This window comes from Arabidopsis lyrata (genome assembly GCF_000004255.2).
Source record: "Arabidopsis lyrata subsp. lyrata unplaced genomic scaffold ARALYscaffold_7, whole genome shotgun sequence".
Classification (NCBI taxonomy): domain Eukaryota; kingdom Viridiplantae; phylum Streptophyta; class Magnoliopsida; order Brassicales; family Brassicaceae; genus Arabidopsis; species Arabidopsis lyrata.
The window spans coordinates 3,045,756-3,068,278 of NW_003302549.1; the positions used below are offsets into that span (position 1 = coordinate 3,045,756).

Sequence of the window (22,523 nt, forward strand, 5' to 3'; positions counted from 1 at the left end):
GAATCATAGCATATGCAGAAAAAATCAAATTTTTTTATTAAGTATATATATTTTATAATAGTTCAAAATAATATAAATATAAGATCATATAAAAGTAAAATGAGAATCATATATTTATGTTTTAATTAGGTAGAGAGGTTTTAGGAAATTAGTTCAAATTTGTTATATTAGCACTAAATAATCATATTTGATTTCTATATCTATAAAAATTGTAGAGAATATGCCATAAATAAAGAGTTTAGGTATAGTAATTAGTTGAGAAAATATATATTTTTTAGATTTTATTGATTAATTTTCGTTTTTTAATTTTGTCAAAAATAAGGAAAGATCCGATTGAAGATTTCCGGGTCAAAATTAAACAAAATTTTCGTAGCACATTGTCAGACTCTTATTTCTGTTTGCATAAACTAAAGACTAATGTAAAACGGGAATTGGAAAGTTAAGCCATTTTTTTTATAGTATATCAAAAAAAAAAAAATAGAGTCATCAAAATTTAAACAATAATATCTACAGCTACATTTATCCACTTTTTATATCCTATTACTATTAGTAAAAGGAGAAATATATATACACTAAATAATGAAATTCATAGTTCAAACCAAATTGGGAACCGACTCTCACTACTCTATAAATACAGAACCTCAAAACTCTAAAACTCACAAAAGCAAAAAACAAAAAGAAGAAGAAGAAGAAAGCAATCAATCTGTCAAAGAAGAAGAAGACACGATGGGTCTCTATTGGGCACGTAAGTTACTCGTAGTCCTCCTGGTTACTGCGTTCGTCTTCTCCGGGAGTGCTGAAGCGTGGAGCTGGAGTTGGGGTTCTGACCAATCTGGTTCGAACGGGGGTTGGGGATGGAGCTCCGGCAACTCTGGCGGTTCTTCTGGCTCGGGTTCAGGTGGTTCAGACTCCAACTCGGATGGTTCAAGTTGGGGTTGGGGATGGAGCTCCGACGGAACAGATACAAACTGGGGTTGGGGAAGGAGCTCTGGCTCACACCATTCAAGCGGCACTGGCTCTACACACAACCGTCATAGCTCTGGCACGAACCATTCAAGCGGCACTGGCTCTTCACACAACGGTCATAGCTCTGGCTCAAACCATTCAAGCGGCACTGGCTCTACACACAACAGTCACAGCTCTGGCTCTAACCACTCAAGCGGCACTGGCTCTTCACACAACAGTCATAGCTCGGGCTCAAACCACTCGAGCATCGTTGGTTCTACACACAACAATCACAGCTCGGGCTCAAACAACTCGAGCATCGTTGGTTCTACACACAAGAATCACAGCTCTGGCTCAAACCACTCAAACATCGTTGGTTCTACATACAACGGTCACAGCTCTGGCTTAAACCACTCGAGCATCATTGGTTCTACACACAACAATCACAGCTCTGGCTCAAACCACTCAAGCATCGTTGGTTCTACACACAACCACACGAATCCAATACCGGCTGGAAGAAAGATTGCGGTTACTGTATGGAAAAACGGATACGGTTACACAGAATGGAGTTCAAAGCATGCCCCATTCTACGTCAACGATGTTCTTGTTTTCACGTACAACAATGATGATCGAACACAATCCATGACGAAGCACCATAGCAAGAAGAAGAACGACGTCTACTTGCTCCCAGACATGAAGAGCTTCAAGAGATGCGATGTGGCCAGAGGCAAGAAGCTGGTGGCACGAGGAGGTTCATCATCAAGAGGCTTCAAATTGCTTCTCCGTAAGGTTCAGACTTACTACTTCGTCAGTGGAGACCATATAGGCTGCAACCACAACATGAAGTTCTCTATCCACCCGATTCCCCACCCTTCTTCACATTAACTCTAAATCCACTTGTTCTTTTCTTTGAACTTTGAGTATGTTTCTATTCTACGCTTTTTTTTTTTTTTTTATAACCCAGTATCCAGACCACACAGTGATCTGACTAGCCCACTGAGCCTAAGCCCGCGTCACAGGAATTTTTAAGCCTCCACTTAAGGGCACCCTGATAAACTGGTGGTCTGGGACGCCTGAGCAAGTCCGCAGGTAAATTCCCAGGTGACCACAGGAGTGAGAGAGCGAAACTGCGTCTGGGGAGGATCGATCCCTGGCCTAGACCAACAGGGCGATCCTTCCAACCAAACGAGAACCACTCGCCCACCACCATGTGGTTTATTCTACGCTTTTTGATTAATTAATCTTTGTTATACGGGTCATTAAAAGTTTTATGCATGAATACTACTTTTACAAAGTTAATAGTTTTCTTCCACTGACTTAAGAAGTTCAAAATGTTGCAATTCAAGACTTATGATACAATTACCTAAAACACTCTTACAAGATGCAAACAAGGCTCGCTCCATGAGGAAGCTGCTAAAGTTTTTGATTTAAAGAAAATCACCTATAACACCTTCATTAGTACTTACTAATGTTTGAGAAACTATCGCCTCAATTAGACCAAACCAGAAAACTTATAACTCCATTGTTGATGGATATATACAGCAAGTTAAACAGAGAAGACGAAGCAACATTGTTCATCAAACATGTGAAGAATCTTGATCCGCATAATTCTCAAAGACACAGATCATTCCCAGGTTACTGGCATATATAGCCTAAGACATGTACTTGTATTGAAAGCTTCAGATCTTTGAGAGCATCAAGGCAAGATGGTCATCTGAAACCTCGATTCCACTGTATGTACCCAAAGAAGAAGCCAACCTCGCAGCCAATTGATGTTTACACTTGCCAAACGAAATGTAATAACAAGTCAGTAAGATAAGATACAGAATCTCTAGACATAATAAAGGAATGATCTGATTAAAAAATCTTACACATTGGTGCTCTCCTCTGCTAACAACATCATAGAAGAAAGAATAACATCCACAGTAATCTCCTGGGAAGCAGAGATACTCTTCTCTCTTCTGAGATTCTCCCACAACCTGAAAACACAAACAAACAAAACAAATCTTCTTAGATAATCAAATCTGAGTGCTTTTTATTCACCAGAGGGAAATGTTGATGATGAGACCTGAAAGATGGATCTTCCACTGGGTAAGCCAGAGATTTTCTTAACACCTCTCTTGTCGATTATTCTGGTGGCTTTCTCAAGATTCTTACCAAATAACAAATGCAAGCTGGATTTGCAAAATTAAATCGATAAAACCCTAACCATACTCATGCCTACATACTAAAGGGCTGAACAAAAATTGATGATCTTTGTGGGGAAAACAATAAAGAATCTCAGCTATGTATCAAGCAAGTATAAGAAGCAATTGGATTTGGGGAAACTGACCTTGAGAGCTGTTCTTCGGTTACTGCAAAAAAGAAAAAGGAAAATTCAACGGAAAAATGTCGTAAAAAAGGAAAAGGAAAGAGAGAAGAAGTACCTGAACCGGTTGATTCAATGTTCGACCAAACGGCCTCTGCGACCAAAAGAGTGACGCTCATCGTTTTGCTTTTTCTTCCGTGGGAAGTTCTTCTGAATTTGTTGAATTTTGTGTTTGAATTGCTGCTCAATTTCACATTCTCAAAAAGCGCTCGTGTTCAATTCGGTTTAGAAATTTGACCAAATTCAATTTCGGTTTGGTTTGTTTCGAATTGCTCAATTCGGGCACTCAGTTCTATCGGTTTGATTTGGATCTGAAGTTTGGAATATCGGTTTGTTTTAAGAAATTGGGCCACGTTGAAATTTGGTTCGATTAGGAAGTGATTAGTTCGGTTCAGTTCTGGTTAAGATAAGTGATATCGAAACCTTTGGTTTCCCACACTTTCGGTCATGAATATTTTCCAAAATTTCGGCTACATTTGAAATTTTATTGCCTTATTTTGGTTTGTGATCGAATACACTAATCTCTCTACAAGTCATAAAATAACAATTTGAAGTGTCCTCAACGGTATCACAAATACACTAATCTCTCTACAAGTCATAAAATAACAATTTGAAGTGTCCTCAACGGTTTCTCACACTAGATTTCTTACAAAAGTATTGTTTGTCAAAAGCAAAACTGCTTTGCCCCAAAAGAAGAGGGTTTCAACCTTCTTTGCTGGTAAAAGAATATGCAAATCCAACTCCACTATTCAATAAAATAAAATAAAACAATTGTTCGTAGAAAAACAAATAAACAAATATGTAAACAAGTTTTCTCCCTATTCGGATCTTTCCCAATCAACCATTTTATCATCATCAAAGGGTCAGTATAACACATTGAGTAACCGTCGTTGCTCTGCTTCATCAGAGTGTAACGAGTAGATATCCGGTGGAGCGGTGATGCCTCCTTGCTGGACCAATTTACCATTCGATGAACTGGTTTTCTTTTGATCTAGATAAACTACAACAACGCTTATGTCGTCATGGAAATGTCGTCGAATTCCTTTGGCTATTTTCTTTATATCTCCATATCTCATTTCTCTCTTCTTTGCCGCTTCTTCCATAGCTGCTCTTACAAGTCTTCGTGCAATCCCCTGTAGATCACAGAGAGTTAAAAAAAAAAAACTAAGTAGCTAACAGAAAGGTGAAAGATACAAAGCTCTTGAGTTTAGGGAAAACTTACAGTTCTTGGGTGTTTGAGCACGATTTCTACGGCTGTTTCATCACTAAGATGTTCCCAGAGACCATCTGATGCAAATATCAGAAACAAGTCCTGTGGCTTAAGCTTCCTTACTATAATGGAGGGTTCGGCTGTCATCGCTGGTCTCCTCAAAGGAATGGGATTTCCATGTCGCTGGAAAATCGGGTCCCTGTAATACTCTGGTTTTTTCAAGTATACATCCCCAATTGATCTCGATACCTACAAAGAAGCGAATATAAAACGATTTAGCTAACTAATATACAACGAACTCAACATTCACGAAAAGGTCATTAACGAATACAAGCAACCAAAAAGCATGTATCTTCATTATCATGTAGAGCTCTGACTACCGGGAATTCTTAGAAAAGCACAAAATCCACTGGGGAAGAAACGTTGCAGGAGCCCGTGTGACGGATTCCTGGAACATTGCAAGCCCCCATTTATATAAATGAAAAGAGAAACGAAAAAACAATATCAGATTACACCTTTTAAATATGAAAACACAATCATAAATCTTCATCACAGATAGATGCTATGTAATCACACGCAAGTAAGCAAAACTAAGTTATACCTGAATAATGCCTTTAATCCGCCAAACTCCACGTGTGTATATGACGATTTGTGAATCATCAGGGTTAAGTGCCTTCACCTCCTTTCTCACTTCTTCAACAGCAACGTTATGATCAGTAGATAACCGTTCAGCTACGGCACCCTTACTACTATCATCCCCTGAAACAACGCTTCCAAGAACGGCTCTCGAGTCCCCAAGATTCGCAACATACAGTGTGTCATTAGAGATCGCACCAACAAGACAGCAAGATCCCACAGTAGCCATTTGCGGTTTCGTGGGAAGGGAACGTTTAACCATACCACAAAACTCCTCTTCAGTTTCTTTGAATGCTTTTTTAATAACATCTACAGATAGTCCCCCATGTTCTCTTGCAAATTCTGCAATCATGAAAACAATCCTGTTAATTCACTATCAAGAACATGATTTCTTACAAAATCAATTCAAGAGGCAAATTACAGCACCACAAAACCTGAACATGTTAACGGAGCAAAGTGAGTATACAAATTTAAATAAGTTCACAAAGACCAAATCTTTTTATATTGGAATGATCAAGGCAATAAAGATCACATAATTTTGACCATCAAAAACGTAGTCAAAAGAGTCAAAAGAAGTAAGTATCCTTAAACAAGTTTTGATTTTGAGAAGGAAGAGTGGGATTATTACTGTGCATATAAGGAAATAGATGTCTGGTAACGAATCTAGAAGCTTCAGGTCCACCATGACCATCGTATACGCCGACGTAGGTAGCAGAAGAAGATGTGAAAACCTGACTCTGATCTTCCAGCCTGGAATTGGCTTGAACCACCGCGATCGAATAATCACCGCCGGCGTGAGGTCTCAATTCCGATTGCCAGAGTAAACCATCACCACTAGCTCTGCTTCCCAAACACCGTTCGAGAGGCCGTGCTAAAGCTCGCAACATCACCTACTTAGGGTTTTTCTATACAGAAAGATTCTGAGTGCAGTGGAGTAGAGAGAAAGAGAACAAAATGAACAAGATTTCGGATTCGATTGGATGAGAGAAATCGAAAGGTTTCTTCTGATTGAATTTTGATTCGTTCGTTTTTGTTTGATCTGATCGGTTTTAAGGGATTCGTGTGTGTGTTGAGTTGGTGAATAAAGAAAAAAAAAAACCGCGTGAAGAAGAAGAAGAAGAAGAAGATTGATAGAGATGACTTGGACTTGTGCCGTTCCTTAGAATCTTATGTAGACTACGCGTCGTTTTGTTATAATTTTGCCGTTCACTTCTCCTTTTATTTGCAGTTGTTTCAACGCGTTGTTTTTTTTCTTTCCCTTCTCCATTTTGGCTTTATTTTCTCAATAAATAGACAAAAACTTGGGTCAAACAAAAACGTCATTGCCGTATATTTTAGGGAATAAATATCTTTCTTCTGGAACAATTCAAAAAACTTAAAGTTCTGATTCGGTCCAACCAAAACAATATCTAAAATCAACAGCTACTTTTATGTCTTCTTATATTAATGTAGTGTATAATAAGTAATATACAGCGTCAATGTCTGAACATTATTTAGAAAAAGTAGGCCCTTTTTGAAATATTAATTCATGTCTAACAATGAGGAAAGAATCAAAATTTAAATTGTTCATGTCTACAAAATGTTTACATCGTCTCCAAATAGCAATAACTAGATTCTATCTTGTGTCTTTTTTTTTTTCTTATATTAGTGGGAAATTGTTGTAATGAGAGAATGATGAATGGGTAAAGGATGAGTAAGCCGTAGCCAACGTGTAGCTGATATATTTGCTTGTCAACTAAGAAAGACGGATAACTACTGAATACAATTTCTTGCTAATAACCTTGTCATCTTAGTATCTATATTATTATTAATCTAATTTTATTGTCACGTTACCGTTTCCGGTATAAGAAAAAATAGTATTCTGGTCAAACTTTACTTTATGTGTTGTGTTCTAGAGCATACTAATAAAACGGTGAATATTATTGCTTATGAGTAATTTATTTAATTACAAGTGGCACATTTGTATTTGGTTATTATAAAAAGGTTGGATTTTGGGATTAAGAAATTGACGTGGACGGACTTGTATGAAGATACGCGGAGGCAATTGGAAGTTTATTGGCTCAAGTTGTCGAACTTTTTTGATAAAGACATCTTGAGTGTGAATGTCTTCCAATTTTACAGCCAATGATCGATCACATTGATAGGGTGATTTTTTATCATATAGATCCATTCGTTTTTTTTTTTAACATATACATATCCACTCATATTATACCGATGCATACGAGATTCATTAAACAAAAAAAACCTAATTAGTATTCTCTCCTTTTCATAAAGAGTGTCATTTTGACACATTGCACACAAATTAAGAAAATATTGAATTATATATGTTCTTATTTAATAAGTGATTAATGATTTAAATTCAATGAAAAGTAGCTTTAAGTTGAAAGTAAATCAAAAAATTATGTGTAAAAATCACATTGAAAATGTAGAATGACACTCTTTGTGAAACAAAAATCAAACTCTAAAATGACACTCTTTGTGAAACAGAAGGAGTACTACATTGGGACTCCGACAAAGCATTTAAGACAGTGGTAACAGATTTCTATAGATTGGAATGTAAATAAGTCAAAACTCAAGGATTTAGGAGTATAAATAAGTAATAGCTCCTCTAAAAATGTATATGTAAATTAAAAAAAAAAAAACTGTTTCCTTTTTAACCATAAACACAATCCAATGTTGCACTTCATTCTGAATTATTCAGCTTACATTTTATTATTCTAAGATTGATTCCAAGTCATTTTCGACAGCCTGAATGAAGCAAAACAACTCAAAAGAAGCCCACCTAATTGAAATCACAAGTTCACAATAACTTTGAAGTTCCATCGAACCAAAACTTAAACACTATGCGCAACCAAACTTCAATAGAAATGTGTAACCAAACTTCAATCATTTTTGGTATGTGTTGACCAGTCAATAGAACGACAAATTGGTCAACGAGATCTGATCATTAAATTATAAAACAATATTTAAATAGAAATTTGTGGTGCTTCGACGAAAAGCGTCCCGATTTTGAGGTTCGTTTACGCCGGCGAAGATTTCCATCGGAAACTTAATCTGATCGGACGGAAGAAGGCTCGATGAAGAGCAGATTGAAGAGCTACAAGAGGAAGAAGCTAGGGTTAGCCACAGTCATCGTCTTCTGTTCTCTCTGTTTCCTCGTCGGTTTCTATGGTTCCACTCTACTTTCTCAGGTGTGGAAACTCGCTGATCTTTAAAACTGTGTTCTTTAGATTCGATTGGTGGAGTCTTTAACTCAGTTTTGTGACTAATCGAGGGTTCTATGTTTGGGATCAGAATGTGCCTCGTGTTAAACCCAGGTTGAGAATGTTGGAGATGGTGGAGAATGGGGAAGAAGATACTGGCTCGATGCCTCATGGTGTTACTGGAGAAGAATCTGTTGGATCGATTCCTTTTCAGGTCCGATTTTGTTGCTAATTTTAGACTTTTAAGATGTTTGGATTGGTTATTGAGCTGAAATCGTTAAGTTAGGGCAAGATTGCGCATTTGATGATCTAATTGAAGTTTGTTTTTATGTTCATGTGTGTGACTAAGAGTGTGAGATTATTGGGTTCCTAGCAATTGGTCAAATGAGGCAAGTAGTGATATTCAGTGCTTCATCTTTATGGATTATTTGGTTTTAAAATGGCAGGTACTTAGTTGGAGACCTAGGGCTATATATTTTCCGAATTTTGCTACTGCAGAACAATGCCAAGCTATTATTGAGAGGGCAAAGGTTAATCTGAAGCCTTCTGCATTGGCTCTCCGGAAAGGAGAAACTGCTGAGAACACTAAGGGCACTAGAACAAGGTCTTTCTTTCTTTCTTTCTTGCATTGTCTTCAATCAAACATTCATCAGTAGCCTCAGTGTTTTTGCTTGGTGTGTTGTTACAGCTCAGGAACTTTTATCAGTGCTTCAGAAGACAGTACTGGCGCTCTGGATTTTGTTGAAAGGAAAATCGCAAGAGCTACGATGATCCCAAGGTCCCATGGAGAGGTTTGATTCTCTACTTCCCAATCCTATGTGAATCATAAACCTGAGGCATGTTGTTTTGATTACCTTGAAAGTGGCAATAATAGGCTTTTATTGACATTGCTTGGTCTTTGGTTGAGTGCTTATCACCCCCTTAAATAGTACCTTTTTCGAGATTGCAAAATCTTGGATCCAGATTTATGAAATCAACAACATTCAATATTGAGATGTTGCAAAAAGAGTGGTGAATTTCCTAAAGATTGACATACGAGATTTTATGTTTTTGGCAGTCATTCAATATTTTACGGTATGAACTTGGCCAAAAGTATGATTCCCACTATGATGTGTTCAACCCAACAGAATATGGACCACAATCAAGCCAAAGGGTAAAATCCTTAAATCTGTCATATTTTTAGCTTTCTTTAGTACCCGAGACCTCATTTGATTTTACGCAGATTGCTTCCTTCCTGTTGTACTTATCTGATGTTGAAGAAGGCGGTGAAACCATGTTCCCATTTGAGGTCAGTTTATAATATAGCATTGCATACTTATTATTAAGACCCTTCCGTTAGTTTTGATTCCATTTAAACGCTTTCGATTTAACAGAACGGTTCTAATATGGGCACCGGATACGATTACAAGCAATGCATTGGGTTGAAAGTAAAGCCTCGGAAAGGAGATGGTCTACTTTTTTATTCCGTGTTTCCAAATGGAACGATTGATCAGGTAAACAAAGTTTGAACACATTTCATTTCTGCTCTTGACTCCAATTCCTTGGATTGGTTCATGCTAATAGTAAATTTTTGCCTATGGTTGCAATGCTTCTGCAGACTTCGCTTCACGGGAGCTGCCCGGTGACCAAAGGAGAGAAATGGGTGGCGACCAAATGGATCAGAGACCAAGACCAGGAAGAATAAGTTAGGGGTTTTTTTCTTTTCAATATACTGTATCTCACAGCTTCTATCTTTTGACTGAAATTCTGCTGCTGGATCCCTAGATCGTGTATAGTTCTTCGCCAAAACAGTGTAACTATCGAGTTTTCTTATAATGTGAATGATACAAATATTAAAACCTGATAACGAACGGTTGGAAATATCCGTTGAACAAATAGACGTTTCTTTTTGTTTGATATATCAGTAAAAGAAATATACAACTTTAAGTAAGAACTCGTAAGAGTAACACAAGAGTCATGAGTAGTGTCGATAGATCTGGGTGTTATGCTTACTTGGTTTTGATGGCCGTTTAGTCGAGGATTTCTTGTTACAACACAACGTGTTCTGTTTTATTTTTTAAATGTTTTCTACAAATTCCTATTTATAAAGTAGAAATATAGTTTATGTATCTGTGCCATCTACACAGCATTTACTACTTTTATGGGAGTTTTTGTAGTAGACGCATGAATGATAACGATATTAGTTTGTTTTTGTGTGTGACATCATCTGCGATTAGTTTGGTTTAGAATCTTCCAAATATTGCCGACAGAAAAGAAGAGAATCTTCCAAAAGAAAAACTCTTCAATGATGTACGTTCTTTTTGACTACATATATTAAAATAAGAGTTCATAAAAAGTGGCACAAAGTCGGAACTTGGGACACGAAAGCAACACGTGGCTTCTATTAAAGGTTAGCGTCACTGAGTTAAGTTTTACGTGTCAGAAGTGATGACGTCGACACTAGCCAATGTGAACACGACGTGTACACAAATCTAGAAGGCTAGAACACTACAGATCAGAAACAGTTTGGGGATGTTTGGCTTTAGACCCGTCCACCTTTTCCGGTCACGCGCTCTTCAGACTTGAGGCCTCTCTCCTTCGCCTAACATAGAAAAGGTTATTTTCTCTAGTAATTTGGCTTGGCTATTGAGTTCATTGAGTGATTAGCTAAGTAAACTAATAACAGTAATCAATGTGTTAAGTAACACTATAGTTTTCACTTTTCACCAAAGATTTAGTTATTAACTTAGTTTTGTTGGGAAGATCTCGACAATTCTGTGTTTAGAAAATGCATGATTAATTTATATTAAAAACAAAATTATTAATTTATTAAGAACGATTGCAATGGTACGAGGCGTGAGTAGAAAAACCTTTATACTCGCGAAAGTACAAATGGTGTGTTTCATTCTTTTTTGGTATTTAAACTAAAAACCAAAATAAAAACAGAGCTCTGTTTCTTCTTCTCCACCGCCGTTATATATAAAACCCTTCCCTGAACCCCCAAAACTCTCGGAGCCATCACACGACAATGACCGGCGCATTGTTTAGAAACGCTGCCTTCGAAGCCGCTCGGATCTTCCGGTTAAAGCTAACTGCGACGGCGAATCCTTTCGGAAAGCTCGACCCTTTACCGACAGGAGGAAACATCCGGCGATTGCAGTCGAGGCCTTATAATCGTACGCCTCAGTTTCTCGGGAAAGCAAAGGAAACCGGAGTCTCTGGTTTCTGTACTTCTTCGTCTTCTTCGACGGTCTCTACTGCAGGATTCATCGGATGGTATTTGGGAATGGTGAAATCGCGGCCGGTTCTGACCAAATCCGTCACGTCCTCCCTTATTTACATAGCCGCCGACTTGTCTTCGCAGGTAATTTCATAAATTCATCTTATTTCGGTTTTCTAAGCCTAAAAATCAGATTTTAGATGTTCTGTGAAGTGTGATGATGTTCTTCAAGTTAAAGACTGAATTTTGACATTATATATGTACTCAGATTTCATTATTTCTTTTTAACAAACGGAAATCGTAGAAATGAGTGTATCTCCATGGAGATTTAAGATAGGAGAAGAATTACTGTGCTTGTATCGTTGTTAATAAATGTGTGACTTAAAGCTAGTGTTTGATCTTTCAACAGACAATTCCACAAGCTTCAGTGGAGTCTTATGACTTGGTAAGAACAGCAAGGATGGCAGGATATGGGTTATTAATCTTGGGTCCTACGCTTCACTATTGGTTCAATCTCATGTCAAGACTCTTCCCAAAACGAGATTTGATCACAACGTTTAAGAAAATGGCCATGGGACAGACCGTCTACGGGCCTGCCATGAATGTTGTTTTCTTCTCACTGAATGCAGCCTTACAGGGTAAGCTTTCAACTGTATCTGAAAAATATCAACTGGTTCGTTTTCAAGGTGTATATTATTCTCTGAGCAACATCAAAAAAATATGATTTTTTCTCAAACTCTAGATCCTGTTGACCTTCAATCTTGTGCTGGTTTAGAGTAGTTTGTTTGATGATGTTACATTCTTTCTCTAAATGGCATCTGAATAGTGGGGGTTGTTGTTAAATATTTGAACTTAGGCTATTCTAGATGACATCATAGTCTGATTTCCAATTATTTTTTCAGGTGAAAACGGTTCAGAGATAGTTGCTAGATTGAAAAGGGACCTACTTCCCACAATGCTAAATGGTGTCATGTATTGGCCTTTGTGTGATTTTATTACATTCAAGTTCTTCCCAGTTCATTTACAGGTATGTATGCTTGATTACTTGCATTTTGTTTTCAGTTTGGACTCGCTTTGATTAACCTTTTGATTTAAGACAGGTCATATATTTGCTGCATTTATTTTGTCTTATCTTCAGTTTTGGTTATCAACTGAATTCTGGTTTCTTTTTGTCTTGCAGCCACTTGTGAGCAACTCGTTTTCATATTTATGGACAATCTACATAACTTATATGGCAAGCCGTGCGAAGCCAACAGCCATTGCAATTTGAAAAAGCTCTCTGGGAAACTCTCTCAGTTTAAAAATGAAGAAATGAAGCCAAAAAAAACTTTTACTAAAAAGAAACAGAGCATTCTTCAACATTCTTTGTTTCCTCTCTCCAGATTTTAGGAGGATATAATGTAAAGAGTTTTGGGAAAAACTGTGCATTTGGACATGTCTTACACTCTTAGATTTAATTGACTTCTATGTTTAGTATTACATATAATATTTGAGTAAAATGGTGGTTCTTTAGCTTCTATCAACTTTTTGAGTCTTTGACCAGGCAAATGAAACTGTTGACACAAGTCTTTTCTATTAATCGTTGTTACATCAGTATGGCTAACAAAGACGGAAAATTACACGAGACCAATGGAGTCAAACCTCAAACCAAATGCTATGTATGCTAAAATTTGGTTTTTGTTCTAAATCTTATACTCAGTTAATAATTGTTTTACTCTCACTCAGTTCAATCTCATGTCAAGACTCTTCCCAAAACGAGATTTGATCACAACGTTTAAGAAAATGGTCATGGGCCAGACCGTCTACGGGCCTGCCATTAATGTTGTTTTCTTCTCACTTAATGCAAGCCCTAAAGGGTAAAGCTTCCAACTGTTCTTGAAAAAACATTAAATGGTTTTTTTTCAAAGTCTATAGAGCAATTTGTTTGATGTTACATTCTTTCTCTAAATGGCGTCTGATTAGTAGGGATTGTTGTTAAAATTTGGTCTTAGGCTTGTCTTAGTGACGTCAAAGTCTGATTTTCAATTATTTTTTCAGGTGAAAACGGTTCAAAGATAATTGCTAGATTGAAAAGGGACATACTTCCCACAAAGGATGCCAAATGGTGTCTTGTATTGGCCTTTGTGTGATTTAGAAATGAAGAGTACAAGATGTCCAAATGCATTGTTTCCTGCAATGCATTTTGTTACATGAGACCATCTCCATGGTTGACTTTATATTTTGCTTTAAATCTAGAGTTCTCTAAAAATAGAGCAAGGTTTGATCCAATAGTTGACTCTATTTTTTGCTCTAAAATCAATATTTCAAGTATATTCTATTATAATATTTTATTTAAATTTCTCATATAGTCCATTACTTTAAATTTGCAAATTTTATCCACTTAGTTTATTATTAAACAAATATCTAATAAAACCATATTATTAAAAATATGTTAAATTTCATTACAACACCTAAATAAAAGATTGAATGATTAATATATTTTTATTCAAGCATCATTATTAGTGTACTTCTCCCATATTCATGTATAAAATGTAATTATATAATTTTGTTTATGTATAAAATGATAATATATTAAAATTGAGAGGATACTTTGTAAATAAAAGAGTTATAATTTGGAGCAATACTATTTATATCTCTATTTTTAGAGCAAAATATAAAATACCATTAGAGTGATTTTGTACTAAATATGAAGTTTAGAGCAAAGTATAGAGCATCATTGAAGATGTTCTCAAAAAAACAAACAAGGAAGGAGAAAACTACATAAAATGCGAGAAAACTACATAAAATGCTATGAATAGCTATTTGTAACCCGAAAGTCAAACAATGACAAATGCTATGTAATATAGCTATATGTAACATCATAAAGTCAAAAGTAAAGAGCCAAACTCAAATGTATATGTATATATTTTCTACTCATCTAAGTGATCTTTCAAAACATATCTTAGTGTCTAATGCTTGCGGAGCAAAAATCAACAATATTGGTGTCGGAGACTATATCTGTCCAAATTTGTCTAGAAACCACTCTCCTATCTACTTTCATCAGATAATGCCTTCTTCATCATACCATAAAAGAGTTAATAAAAAACATAAAATATTATAGATTTTGTTATTAATTCATTTTTGGTGGACTTTTCTTTTACTATATTTCATATGGATTTTAAGCTTTTAAATTATTAAAATATTAACTAAGTGGGTTGTTACTAAACTTTTAGTAAAATTTTGGATTAGAAAAAAAAAACTAAACGAAAACAAAAATAAAATCTTTTTGTATGAATGTAAAACTATATTCACAAAAAGACACATGTACAAAATTTTCTCTTTGATTGATTTCATTGTTATTTTTATTTTTTTTGCTTGTTAAGGTACGGGACTTTAATTATAAAATGGAAGACTTTGCTTTGAAGAATAGAAATTGAAAAAAAAATAATTTTATTTTTACTATTTTTTCTTTCCCTACAAATTGTTTATGGATTTAAAAGTTGTTTTATTAATTTAGTATGACTTGTTTATATATATTACTTTATTATTTACGTAGGACATTCGAAAATACTAGACCGGCTCTGTCTAGTGATCCCTTCATATATATAACCTAAATCAAATTGTTCCCACTTTTTTTTGAAGATGCAGGGAAATACGATACTATCCAGGGGCGGATCAGCCCAATATTTAGTATGGGGCACTAGTGTAATAAAAACTAAACATGAAGGGCATATAAATAAATTTAATACTAAATATTAAAGGAAAAAAAATTTTAGTGTGGGGCACGTGCCACCATTTCTACAACGTGGGTCCGCCCCTGATACTATCATGGGTATTTTCAACAAAAAAAACATTGTAGCTGAAAAATTGGTCTTATTCTTCTTTGGCTTCAAGCCAAAGACTATACCAAGAATGCGTTTGATTCTTCCCCAAAGCACAAGACACTATCGGCCGGAGAAAAATCATTTTCAAGATAAGAAAATCTTTTCTAGATAATATTATTTTATTAATATATATATATTTTTTATTAGTATAATGAAAAACAAAGAATATTCTTAGAAAAACATATTAAAACAAAAGAATAATATCTTATTTTGATTTTCTTTTACAATATCAGTTAATGTTACCAATATTTTTATCAATTCAGTATAATGATTTTCTTTATTAGCATATTGCCATAGCCATATTTTCTAAACGTCTCCTAGACCTCCACAAGTCTAAGCATGATACTGGGCTTAAGGATCTTAAGATCTATTTGAAGTAATAAACGATGCGCATGTTTATATTTGAAGTACATTTTGTACATTTGATCTGAGGCTCGTTTTAATGACATGAAATTCTGATTTTCAATATCTTTTTTCAGGTGAAAACAGTTCTGAGATAATTGCTAGATTGAAAAATGACCTACTTCCCAGTTCCCACGATGTTAAACGGTGTCATGTATTGGCCTATGTGGGATTTTATTACTTTCAAGTTCTTCCCATTTCATTTCGATCTGTCCTTACTCTGAGTCTCTGACTAGCGTTTTTGGCTCAAAACAAATCATAGCATTTGACATGTATCATAGTATGTCTTGCGGTTATAGTTTTAAAGTTTTTAATTTCAGTCTTGGTTTAACATACCAATGTAATATTTAGTGACTTTGTTGACCAGACAATTGAAATCTTCACACAAATCTTTTCAAGAAGCCAAACTGGCCTTTTTTCTTTTTTGCTTTCATTATTAATTTTGTTACATCAGAGAGCAAACAAAGGAAAAATACACGAGAGAATAACAAATCAGCTAAACAAATGGCGTTTTACTTCAAAAACCTCTACTTAATCTCACTCTACTATCTGAACTTGTACAACATCAAGAAGACCCACCCTTCTTCTCTTCAAAACCTTCTTCCATTGAAACTTGAACCATCCCAGTAACTTTTTTCAAACCAGAAAACTCTCCACAAACCCAAATTCTAGGGAAGAATTTCAGGTTCAGGTACCCAATCAGAGTAAAATCAAATGCTATGTATCTAACCTATGGTGTTTGTTCTTTACTTGTCTGAAGCACGGGAACAGATCTTCTCCATATGCATAGGCCAATCTTCTCCAAGAATCTGAGGATTCAACTCCATACCAGCACGAAAATCTGACATCGATACATACGAAAGCCTTCTGCTTTGCTGTGTATAATGGTAATTCATCTCTCTCAACCGATCAGTCCCACATCGAGTATTAGCCAAACTCAAACAAGGCTCAATCAGCCTTCTCATAAACACATCCAATCCGCTATTAAGAAGACTAACAGAGTCCATTGTCATCTTTAGCCCCTCCATCTCCAATCTCCTCTCCAACCGAGTCCTCAGCGCTCTTGTATCAGGTAGTTCACCGTTGTTCTGACAAGTCCCGCGGTTGAAACTACTGCTACACATAGACACATTAGAAACAGACTTTCTAGTAGCTCCATTCCTAAGACTCATAGAAACACCAAGCGGAGCAGTGAGAGGACACCGGCTCTGAACACTTGGACTTCCTGCTATTTGTTCAACTTCTTCTCCTTCCTCCACAGACGCAACTTCCACGGGAGGTCTACTTCCCAGAGACAACAATTCAGTAGCACTTTGTGCCTTGGACATCGACTCCTCATTTGTCGTAGTTAGACTCTGAGGCTTCCCAAGTGGACCAAGTGGACTTGGCCTGTCTCTAAACTTCCTTGACCTGGATTTGCGAGTCGAAGGAGAAAACGCAGAATCTCCATAAAGCGGCTGAGTTTGACTGTTCTTCGAATTCCCATTACCAAATCTAACAAAGCTCCCACCTTTCTTCGTAAATCTAGATGGGGGAGACTTTGCAACACTAGCATTCTTGATGATGGAACGTATAAGACGGTTATGAAGATGGATGTTTTGTCTACCAATGGTCTTGATACACAAGTTGTCGAATTCAGATTTGGTGATCTTCAAGGCAAAGAATCTTCCGAGCTGATGGAAGTAACTCTCAGCTCTTTGATGCCCAATTTCCCGGAAAATGAAAGCTTTAATCTCTAACGTATCTAACCTGGAAGAACCTTGATCTGATCCCATCTTCAACAATTTCACAACTCTATACTTGTGTTGAACTAAAACCACATCTACAAAGTTTCGATTTTTAAGATCCCAGATTCTCTCTTCTGAAACAAAAACCTAAAACCCCCAAATTCTTAACACATACCTGAAAAATCAGATACTGAGAATCAAAATTCGGACAATTTCGAAAGTGAGAGTAAAGAAACAATCGACTGTAAGCTAGGAATTGAGAAATCGAAGAAGAAATTGAAAGAAATCGAAGCGAGAGGTAATTTCGTGAGATTTGAGAATCGAAAGAGGGAAGATAGATGATTAGGGAAGAAACATACCCAGTGAAAAAGGCTTCCCCTTTGTGCCCTAAAGGCAAAAGGGATGATCTTGTTTGTTTCTTCGTTTCATCTTCTCTTCTCTTCTGTTTTTTGGTTCTCCGTGTTCCAAGTCTCCTTCTTCGTACGTGAGAGAAACTAAGAAACCTGTTGGACTTTGGACAAATTCACACGTGCGTAAACTTAAAAGGAAGTATTCACACTGTAGCTTCAAATTGTTTTCTCATTATGACTAAACTTTGTATTTTGTTAGATAAAATTTGCTTCATGTATTTATCTTTTAATGTGTTTGTCACTTGTCTTGTAATGTGATAAATCGTTGAGTACATCGTTAACTGTGAACAGCTGTTTATACTTTGTTTGGTTCACATTGCTGCTAGTGAATATACCACCAACCATTGCAAAATACTTGGTCACTTGGTCGTTTTAACAGAGAGTGTTAAATGGTTCTTAAGCAAGCACAATCAACAGAGTAATAATAGCAACACACATCTCAAATAGTAAAGAGAGACTGGGTTCAAAACAAAGACTGGGTTCAAAACAAGGAAGAAGCTAAAAGATTCAACAGCTCAAAAGCGTTATCGAAATAGTTCAACATTTATCAAATCCATTACAATTTTAAAGCTTGAAAGTTTAAAAAACCCAACCAAATGATTGCTCCTCATAAACACCATTGGTCTTTTAACGGTACTGCAAAACAAAGGAAAACAAAACCAGAAGAGAGTGAGGAAACATAATGGGTCAATCTCATGGGAGATACAATAGACAATCATCAACATATTATTTACCTTAATGAAACCGATTTCCTTGGCGTTGCTACGGAAACACTGTCTACAGCAGTTAAGACCATACTTCCTGATTAATCCATGGGAGTTTCCGCACACACGGCTACACAAATCCATGATATTTCAAGCTTATCAATAGATTCCTCAAAATCAACACAAACCATGACCACAAAACATGCTCCTACTTATTCTGTTTTAAAGATGAATTTTTCGCTCCTGAGTTTTTAAGAAACCAGATCAACCAGGACTATCTAACAGTAACAGTAACAGTAAAGTTACAACATTTCTATAATGAAAACTCTACAAATACTAAGAGATTACACTAAAATCAGCAGAAATTTGTGTTCCTCAGATCAAATCAATTCACTAATACTACGCAGTAGAAGATCAGATTCAGAAAACACAGGCAGGCTATAGAAACACAAATCAAAAACATGACAAGTCGCTTTATTTTTCACAATTAGAGAAGAAACATTACCATAAGCGAGATCCAGGTCCGTATTTTTTAGGATGAGAATTCCAAACGTTAGAGTGGCCCATAATTTTCGATTCCTCAGAGCTCAAAGCTAGAAGACGAGGACCAGCGGCGTCGATTCAACAAACACTCTAAAACAAAATTGAAAACCCTAATTTTCCTAAGCGACGGCGCTCATAGTTAGTTTATATAATAAGTCCGAGTAGAGCCAAAAGAAACGCATTTTCATTCCATAATGGGCCGAATATTACTGGCCCAATTTAAATGGATTTAAGTCTTCTTCTTTTTAAGTCATATGAATATTACAGGCCCACTTATTTAGAATTGTCGGATTATAAAATCGCGGGAACAATTTAAGTTTAACTGAATAAATTTTCACAAATAATCAATAAATCTTTAAAGTTGATTTTAGTACATTAATGACGTTGAATTTCTTTTCTTCAAACTTTTCTAATACATCTAAAATATATAGCAAAATCAAAATTTTAAAAATGTTACAACACGAAAAATGCTCTGAATAGTGATGTGAAACTAGGAATAATTACAATAATCACTCATAAATATGACTTTTGCTTTTTAATATCTAAAAAATACTAAAAAAACAATATGATTTGGGGAAGATTTCAGTAAAGTTGTCATATTTATTACGATTGGTTCTAAGCGATTTCAAATCTTTTAAATTTGTAAAAAAAAACTGTCAAAGTATTAGAAGTAGAAGTTAAGAAAACGACAGAGAAATATATATAATGAACAAGGAACAGTCACAAATATCAGCTTCGGTGTCTAATGATTTTAAAAGATACAAATACACTATGACTGTTGTGAATTTATATAAGTTATGCATATAGATATATGTATGAATTTGTGTATGTGGTGCATAGTTTTGTTTAATTAAGTCTCCAAATACTATGAAAATGACTTTTCCCGTTCTCCATTTTGTACTTCGATTTATTTTATTTTAGTTGAATTTGATAATTCCATTTGTACATCTTATTTATGCCTTAGCTGTGAACATCAAAAATAAAGACAATAAAAAATATTTAAAATACATTGAACGAAAGTCAATTATAATTTAATAGGTGATAAAAGTCAATTGTAATTAACAGGTTACAAAAACGAAATGTCAAAAGTATAGAATTAATTGGTGAAGAATATCCAGAGTGAACCATATTATTTTTTTGGTATATGAATGTTTTATGTATTTGATTTTCAGAAGTTAATCAAAAAAATGCTGTCAAGATCCAAAAGAGGTATTTCTTAAAGATATCTAGAAGTAACAGAAAGAGAAATATCACAATCTATTACAAAACCAGTTACTTGAAAAATTATGTCAAAATTATTATTAAAAGTAATATCAGCTCTTAATATCAATAGACAATACCCTTGTTCGAAAAATCGCTAGGCGTTAGTCGGGAGTTCGGCATGGACCTAGTGATTAATCGGAAAATCGGATTAAAATCGGAGATTAATCGGGGATTAGTTTTAAGGTTATTTTAATATTTTTAAAATATATTAATCTAATATTGTTTTGAAAATTGCAGTATACACATAAAAATATATTTTTGAGACAAATTTTTATGATTTTTATTATAAATTTATAATGTTTATTAAAATTTGAACATAAGTTATTGTAAATTATCACAAACTCTCAATTCAAATGATTGAATAACAAAAATAAAAAGCTTTTTTATACTTACATTCTAAAAATAATCAGAGTATGTCAGATTATGCGGGGAGTAATCAGATTAGACGGGAAGTAATCAGATTTGACGGAGAGTAATCGGTTAACTGATTTCTTTAGGGGATTAATCATTAATCGAGACGGATAGAGTGGACCTAGCGATTAAACCGGGAGTAATCGAGATAGACGGAAATTTTTAGAACAAGAGACAATACTAAGAACTAACATATTTTTAAATATATGTTTGATGGGTTAACTGAAACAAACTAAATCAAATATCGGTTTCTTTAAAAAGAAGAAACACGAAGTTGTGATACATACAAAAGGTAGGATTTTCTCTGTTGGCTCATTTTAAAAAATTAAATTCTAGATAGTCATCTTCCTAATAGTAGCACATATTTTGGTAATTAAAATCTGCATATAGTAATAAAACAACTTAATCAGTTGGTAATGTATATGAGGTTTGTCTTGAAGGTCATGGGTTCGAACCTCACAATTATGTTTATTAATCAATATATATATATATATATATATATATGCATATCATTTTAGAAAACAATAATGATAAAGAATAGTTAACATGGAGAATTGAATCTGAGTTCTGCCCACTTAGTGAAAGGAAAAAAACATTTGAATATATAAAAATTGTATATATTAAGTTATTAACTACACTGAGACATATTTTTAAGCTCCAATAATTTTGTTTGAATGGTTTGAAGACGTCGTTTGGATCAATGTGGATCAAGGCTTACTGTTTATCAATATTATTGTGGTTTCTGTTGGTCATTATAAACATTTCAAATACCAATTTTGGAAATTAATCTAAGTTTCGATTTGAGATCTACTCCGGTAACCAAAGAACTCATATTCCTCTGCCCTATATATGATTTGATCAAAATTTATCGTAGCGTATATATTCATGTTTTATATCCTTTCAATAATGTTAGTGTTACTTGTTGCCTATAGACAATTGTTGTCATATATTCTTTTTGTCCTACATCAATCAATGCACCAAACGTCGAGGTCAATAAATTGGAAAAAGACGAATGCACGAGGCGGACGCAAACCGTAACAAACGTTTTAAAAATGAAACTAAAAGATTCTGAAATAATCGTATGCTTATATCATCAAATCAGGAAACCATTTAGAAAGAAGAGAAGAGCTACAAATATATATTATTAGGTGGTCTTATAATTTCAAATTATTATATAGAGTAACGAATAAAAACATTCTCTTCACCTACCAATCGTCAGCCGAATCAAATTTAATTAAGATACATCAAATAATTGCTTCTTATTGATATGCTAAACAGAGAGATTAGTTTGAATTTCTTACAAAGTAAAATTTGAATAGAATTAGGTGTCTAAACGGTATTTCTTAGATGTTAGATGTTTGTTTTTTCATAGCCACTTAAACAATGTGATTTTCTGACATAAGTTGTGCACTTTTTTTTTTTTTTTTTTTTTTTTTTTTTTTTTTTTTTTTTTAACTATTAGTTAAAACATATGTGATTTTCTGATGATTCAGTATTGTTTTGCGTTTATCATTTTTCTAATATTTTTTTTTAACCAGGTTGTCCGGACCCCACTACTGGTGGTCCCGACTAGCACCGTATTGGGCATTGCCCTCAAGTGTGGTCCTGGTGGCCTTACATACCGAGTTCACGTTATCCC

The 22,523-nt window shown here is 35.0% G+C and overlaps 7 protein-coding genes across 7 annotated transcripts; 3 read left to right on the forward strand and 4 right to left on the reverse strand.

Moving 5' to 3' along the window:
- Nucleotides 1-512: 512 nt before the first annotated feature.
- On the forward strand, nt 513-1,884 carry LOC9305256 (uncharacterized transmembrane protein DDB_G0289901). The gene has a single exon (XM_021018225.1). The coding sequence runs from the start codon at nt 580-582 to the stop codon at nt 1,828-1,830; it is 1,251 nt and encodes a 416-aa protein (XP_020873884.1). The 5' UTR covers nt 513-579; the 3' UTR covers nt 1,831-1,884.
- Nucleotides 1,885-1,900: 16 nt separating this feature from the next.
- Nucleotides 1,901-3,672, reverse strand: LOC9303217 (zinc finger SWIM domain-containing protein 7). The gene is made up of 5 exons (XM_002869139.2): nt 3,372-3,672; nt 3,278-3,299; nt 3,014-3,119; nt 2,817-2,924; nt 1,901-2,726 (listed from the first exon to the last, which is right to left on the reverse strand). Exons 1-5 carry the CDS (start codon nt 3,430-3,432, stop codon nt 2,625-2,627), a joined length of 399 nt encoding a protein of 132 aa, XP_002869185.1. The 5' UTR covers nt 3,433-3,672; the 3' UTR covers nt 1,901-2,624.
- Nucleotides 3,673-3,898: 226 nt separating this feature from the next.
- On the reverse strand, nt 3,899-6,406 carry LOC9305257 (probable protein phosphatase 2C 63). The gene is made up of 4 exons (XM_002869140.2): nt 5,788-6,406; nt 5,125-5,501; nt 4,536-4,772; nt 3,899-4,446 (listed from the first exon to the last, which is right to left on the reverse strand). The coding sequence occupies exons 1-4, from the start codon at nt 6,044-6,046 to the stop codon at nt 4,177-4,179; spliced, it is 1,143 nt and encodes a 380-aa protein (XP_002869186.1). The 5' UTR covers nt 6,047-6,406; the 3' UTR covers nt 3,899-4,176.
- Nucleotides 6,407-8,077: 1,671 nt separating this feature from the next.
- LOC9305258 (probable prolyl 4-hydroxylase 9) lies at nt 8,078-10,208 on the forward strand. The gene is made up of 8 exons (XM_021019791.1): nt 8,078-8,350; nt 8,454-8,576; nt 8,809-8,966; nt 9,051-9,153; nt 9,420-9,515; nt 9,585-9,650; nt 9,736-9,855; nt 9,960-10,208. Exons 1-8 carry the CDS (start codon nt 8,237-8,239, stop codon nt 10,044-10,046), a joined length of 867 nt encoding a protein of 288 aa, XP_020875450.1. The 5' UTR covers nt 8,078-8,236; the 3' UTR covers nt 10,047-10,208.
- A 993-nt stretch (nt 10,209-11,201) lies between these two features.
- Nucleotides 11,202-13,073, forward strand: LOC9303218 (PXMP2/4 family protein 4). The gene is made up of 4 exons (XM_002867100.2): nt 11,202-11,705; nt 11,971-12,199; nt 12,464-12,588; nt 12,742-13,073. Exons 1-4 carry the CDS (start codon nt 11,370-11,372, stop codon nt 12,829-12,831), a joined length of 780 nt encoding a protein of 259 aa, XP_002867146.1. The 5' UTR covers nt 11,202-11,369; the 3' UTR covers nt 12,832-13,073.
- A 3,142-nt stretch (nt 13,074-16,215) lies between these two features.
- LOC9303219 lies at nt 16,216-18,064 on the reverse strand. The gene is made up of 2 exons (XM_021018974.1): nt 17,913-18,064; nt 16,216-17,728 (listed from the first exon to the last, which is right to left on the reverse strand). The coding sequence occupies exon 2, from the start codon at nt 17,599-17,601 to the stop codon at nt 16,573-16,575; it is 1,029 nt and encodes a 342-aa protein (XP_020874633.1). The 5' UTR covers nt 17,602-17,728; nt 17,913-18,064; the 3' UTR covers nt 16,216-16,572.
- A 314-nt stretch (nt 18,065-18,378) lies between these two features.
- On the reverse strand, nt 18,379-19,331 carry LOC9305259 (40S ribosomal protein S29). Its single transcript, XM_002869142.2, has 3 exons — nt 19,173-19,331; nt 18,698-18,797; nt 18,379-18,599 (listed from the first exon to the last, which is right to left on the reverse strand). Exons 1-3 carry the CDS (start codon nt 19,232-19,234, stop codon nt 18,591-18,593), a joined length of 171 nt encoding a protein of 56 aa, XP_002869188.1. The 5' UTR covers nt 19,235-19,331; the 3' UTR covers nt 18,379-18,590.
- Nucleotides 19,332-22,523: the final 3,192 nt, after the last annotated feature.

Coding starts and splice junctions, on each gene's coding strand:
- LOC9305256 (XM_021018225.1), top strand. CDS start 580: ATGAAATTCATAGTTCAAACCAAATTGGGAACCGACTCTCACTACTCT.
- LOC9303217 (XM_002869139.2), bottom strand. CDS start 3,432: ATGAGCGTCACTCTTTTGGTCGCAGAGGCCGTTTGGTCGAACATTGAA. Junction 3,120..3,277: donor ACCGAAGAACAGCTCTCAAG/GTCAGTTTCCCC, acceptor TTGCAAATCCAG/CTTGCATTTGTTATTTGGTA. Junction 2,925..3,013: donor GTGGAAGATCCATCTTTCAG/GTCTCATCATCA, acceptor TTGTGTTTTCAG/GTTGTGGGAGAATCTCAGAA.
- LOC9305257 (XM_002869140.2), bottom strand. CDS start 6,046: ATGTTGCGAGCTTTAGCACGGCCTCTCGAACGGTGTTTGGGAAGCAGA. Junction 4,773..5,124: donor GGATTAAAGGCATTATTCAG/GTATAACTTAGT, acceptor GCTTCTTTGTAG/GTATCGAGATCAATTGGGGA. Junction 4,447..4,535: donor TGCTCAAACACCCAAGAACT/GTAAGTTTTCCC, acceptor TGTGATCTACAG/GGGATTGCACGAAGACTTGT.
- LOC9305258 (XM_021019791.1), top strand. CDS start 8,237: ATGAAGAGCAGATTGAAGAGCTACAAGAGGAAGAAGCTAGGGTTAGCC. Junction 8,351..8,453: donor GTTCCACTCTACTTTCTCAG/GTGTGGAAACTC, acceptor GTTTGGGATCAG/AATGTGCCTCGTGTTAAACC. Junction 9,154..9,419: donor TCCCAAGGTCCCATGGAGAG/GTTTGATTCTCT, acceptor TGTTTTTGGCAG/TCATTCAATATTTTACGGTA.
- LOC9303218 (XM_002867100.2), top strand. CDS start 11,370: ATGACCGGCGCATTGTTTAGAAACGCTGCCTTCGAAGCCGCTCGGATC. Junction 12,200..12,463: donor ACTGAATGCAGCCTTACAGG/GTAAGCTTTCAA, acceptor TTATTTTTTCAG/GTGAAAACGGTTCAGAGATA. Junction 12,589..12,741: donor TCTTCCCAGTTCATTTACAG/GTATGTATGCTT, acceptor TTTGTCTTGCAG/CCACTTGTGAGCAACTCGTT.
- LOC9303219 (XM_021018974.1), bottom strand. CDS start 17,601: ATGGGATCAGATCAAGGTTCTTCCAGGTTAGATACGTTAGAGATTAAA.
- LOC9305259 (XM_002869142.2), bottom strand. CDS start 19,234: ATGGGCCACTCTAACGTTTGGAATTCTCATCCTAAAAAATACGGACCT. Junction 18,798..19,172: donor GGACCTGGATCTCGCTTATG/GTAATGTTTCTT, acceptor GGATTTGTGTAG/CCGTGTGTGCGGAAACTCCC.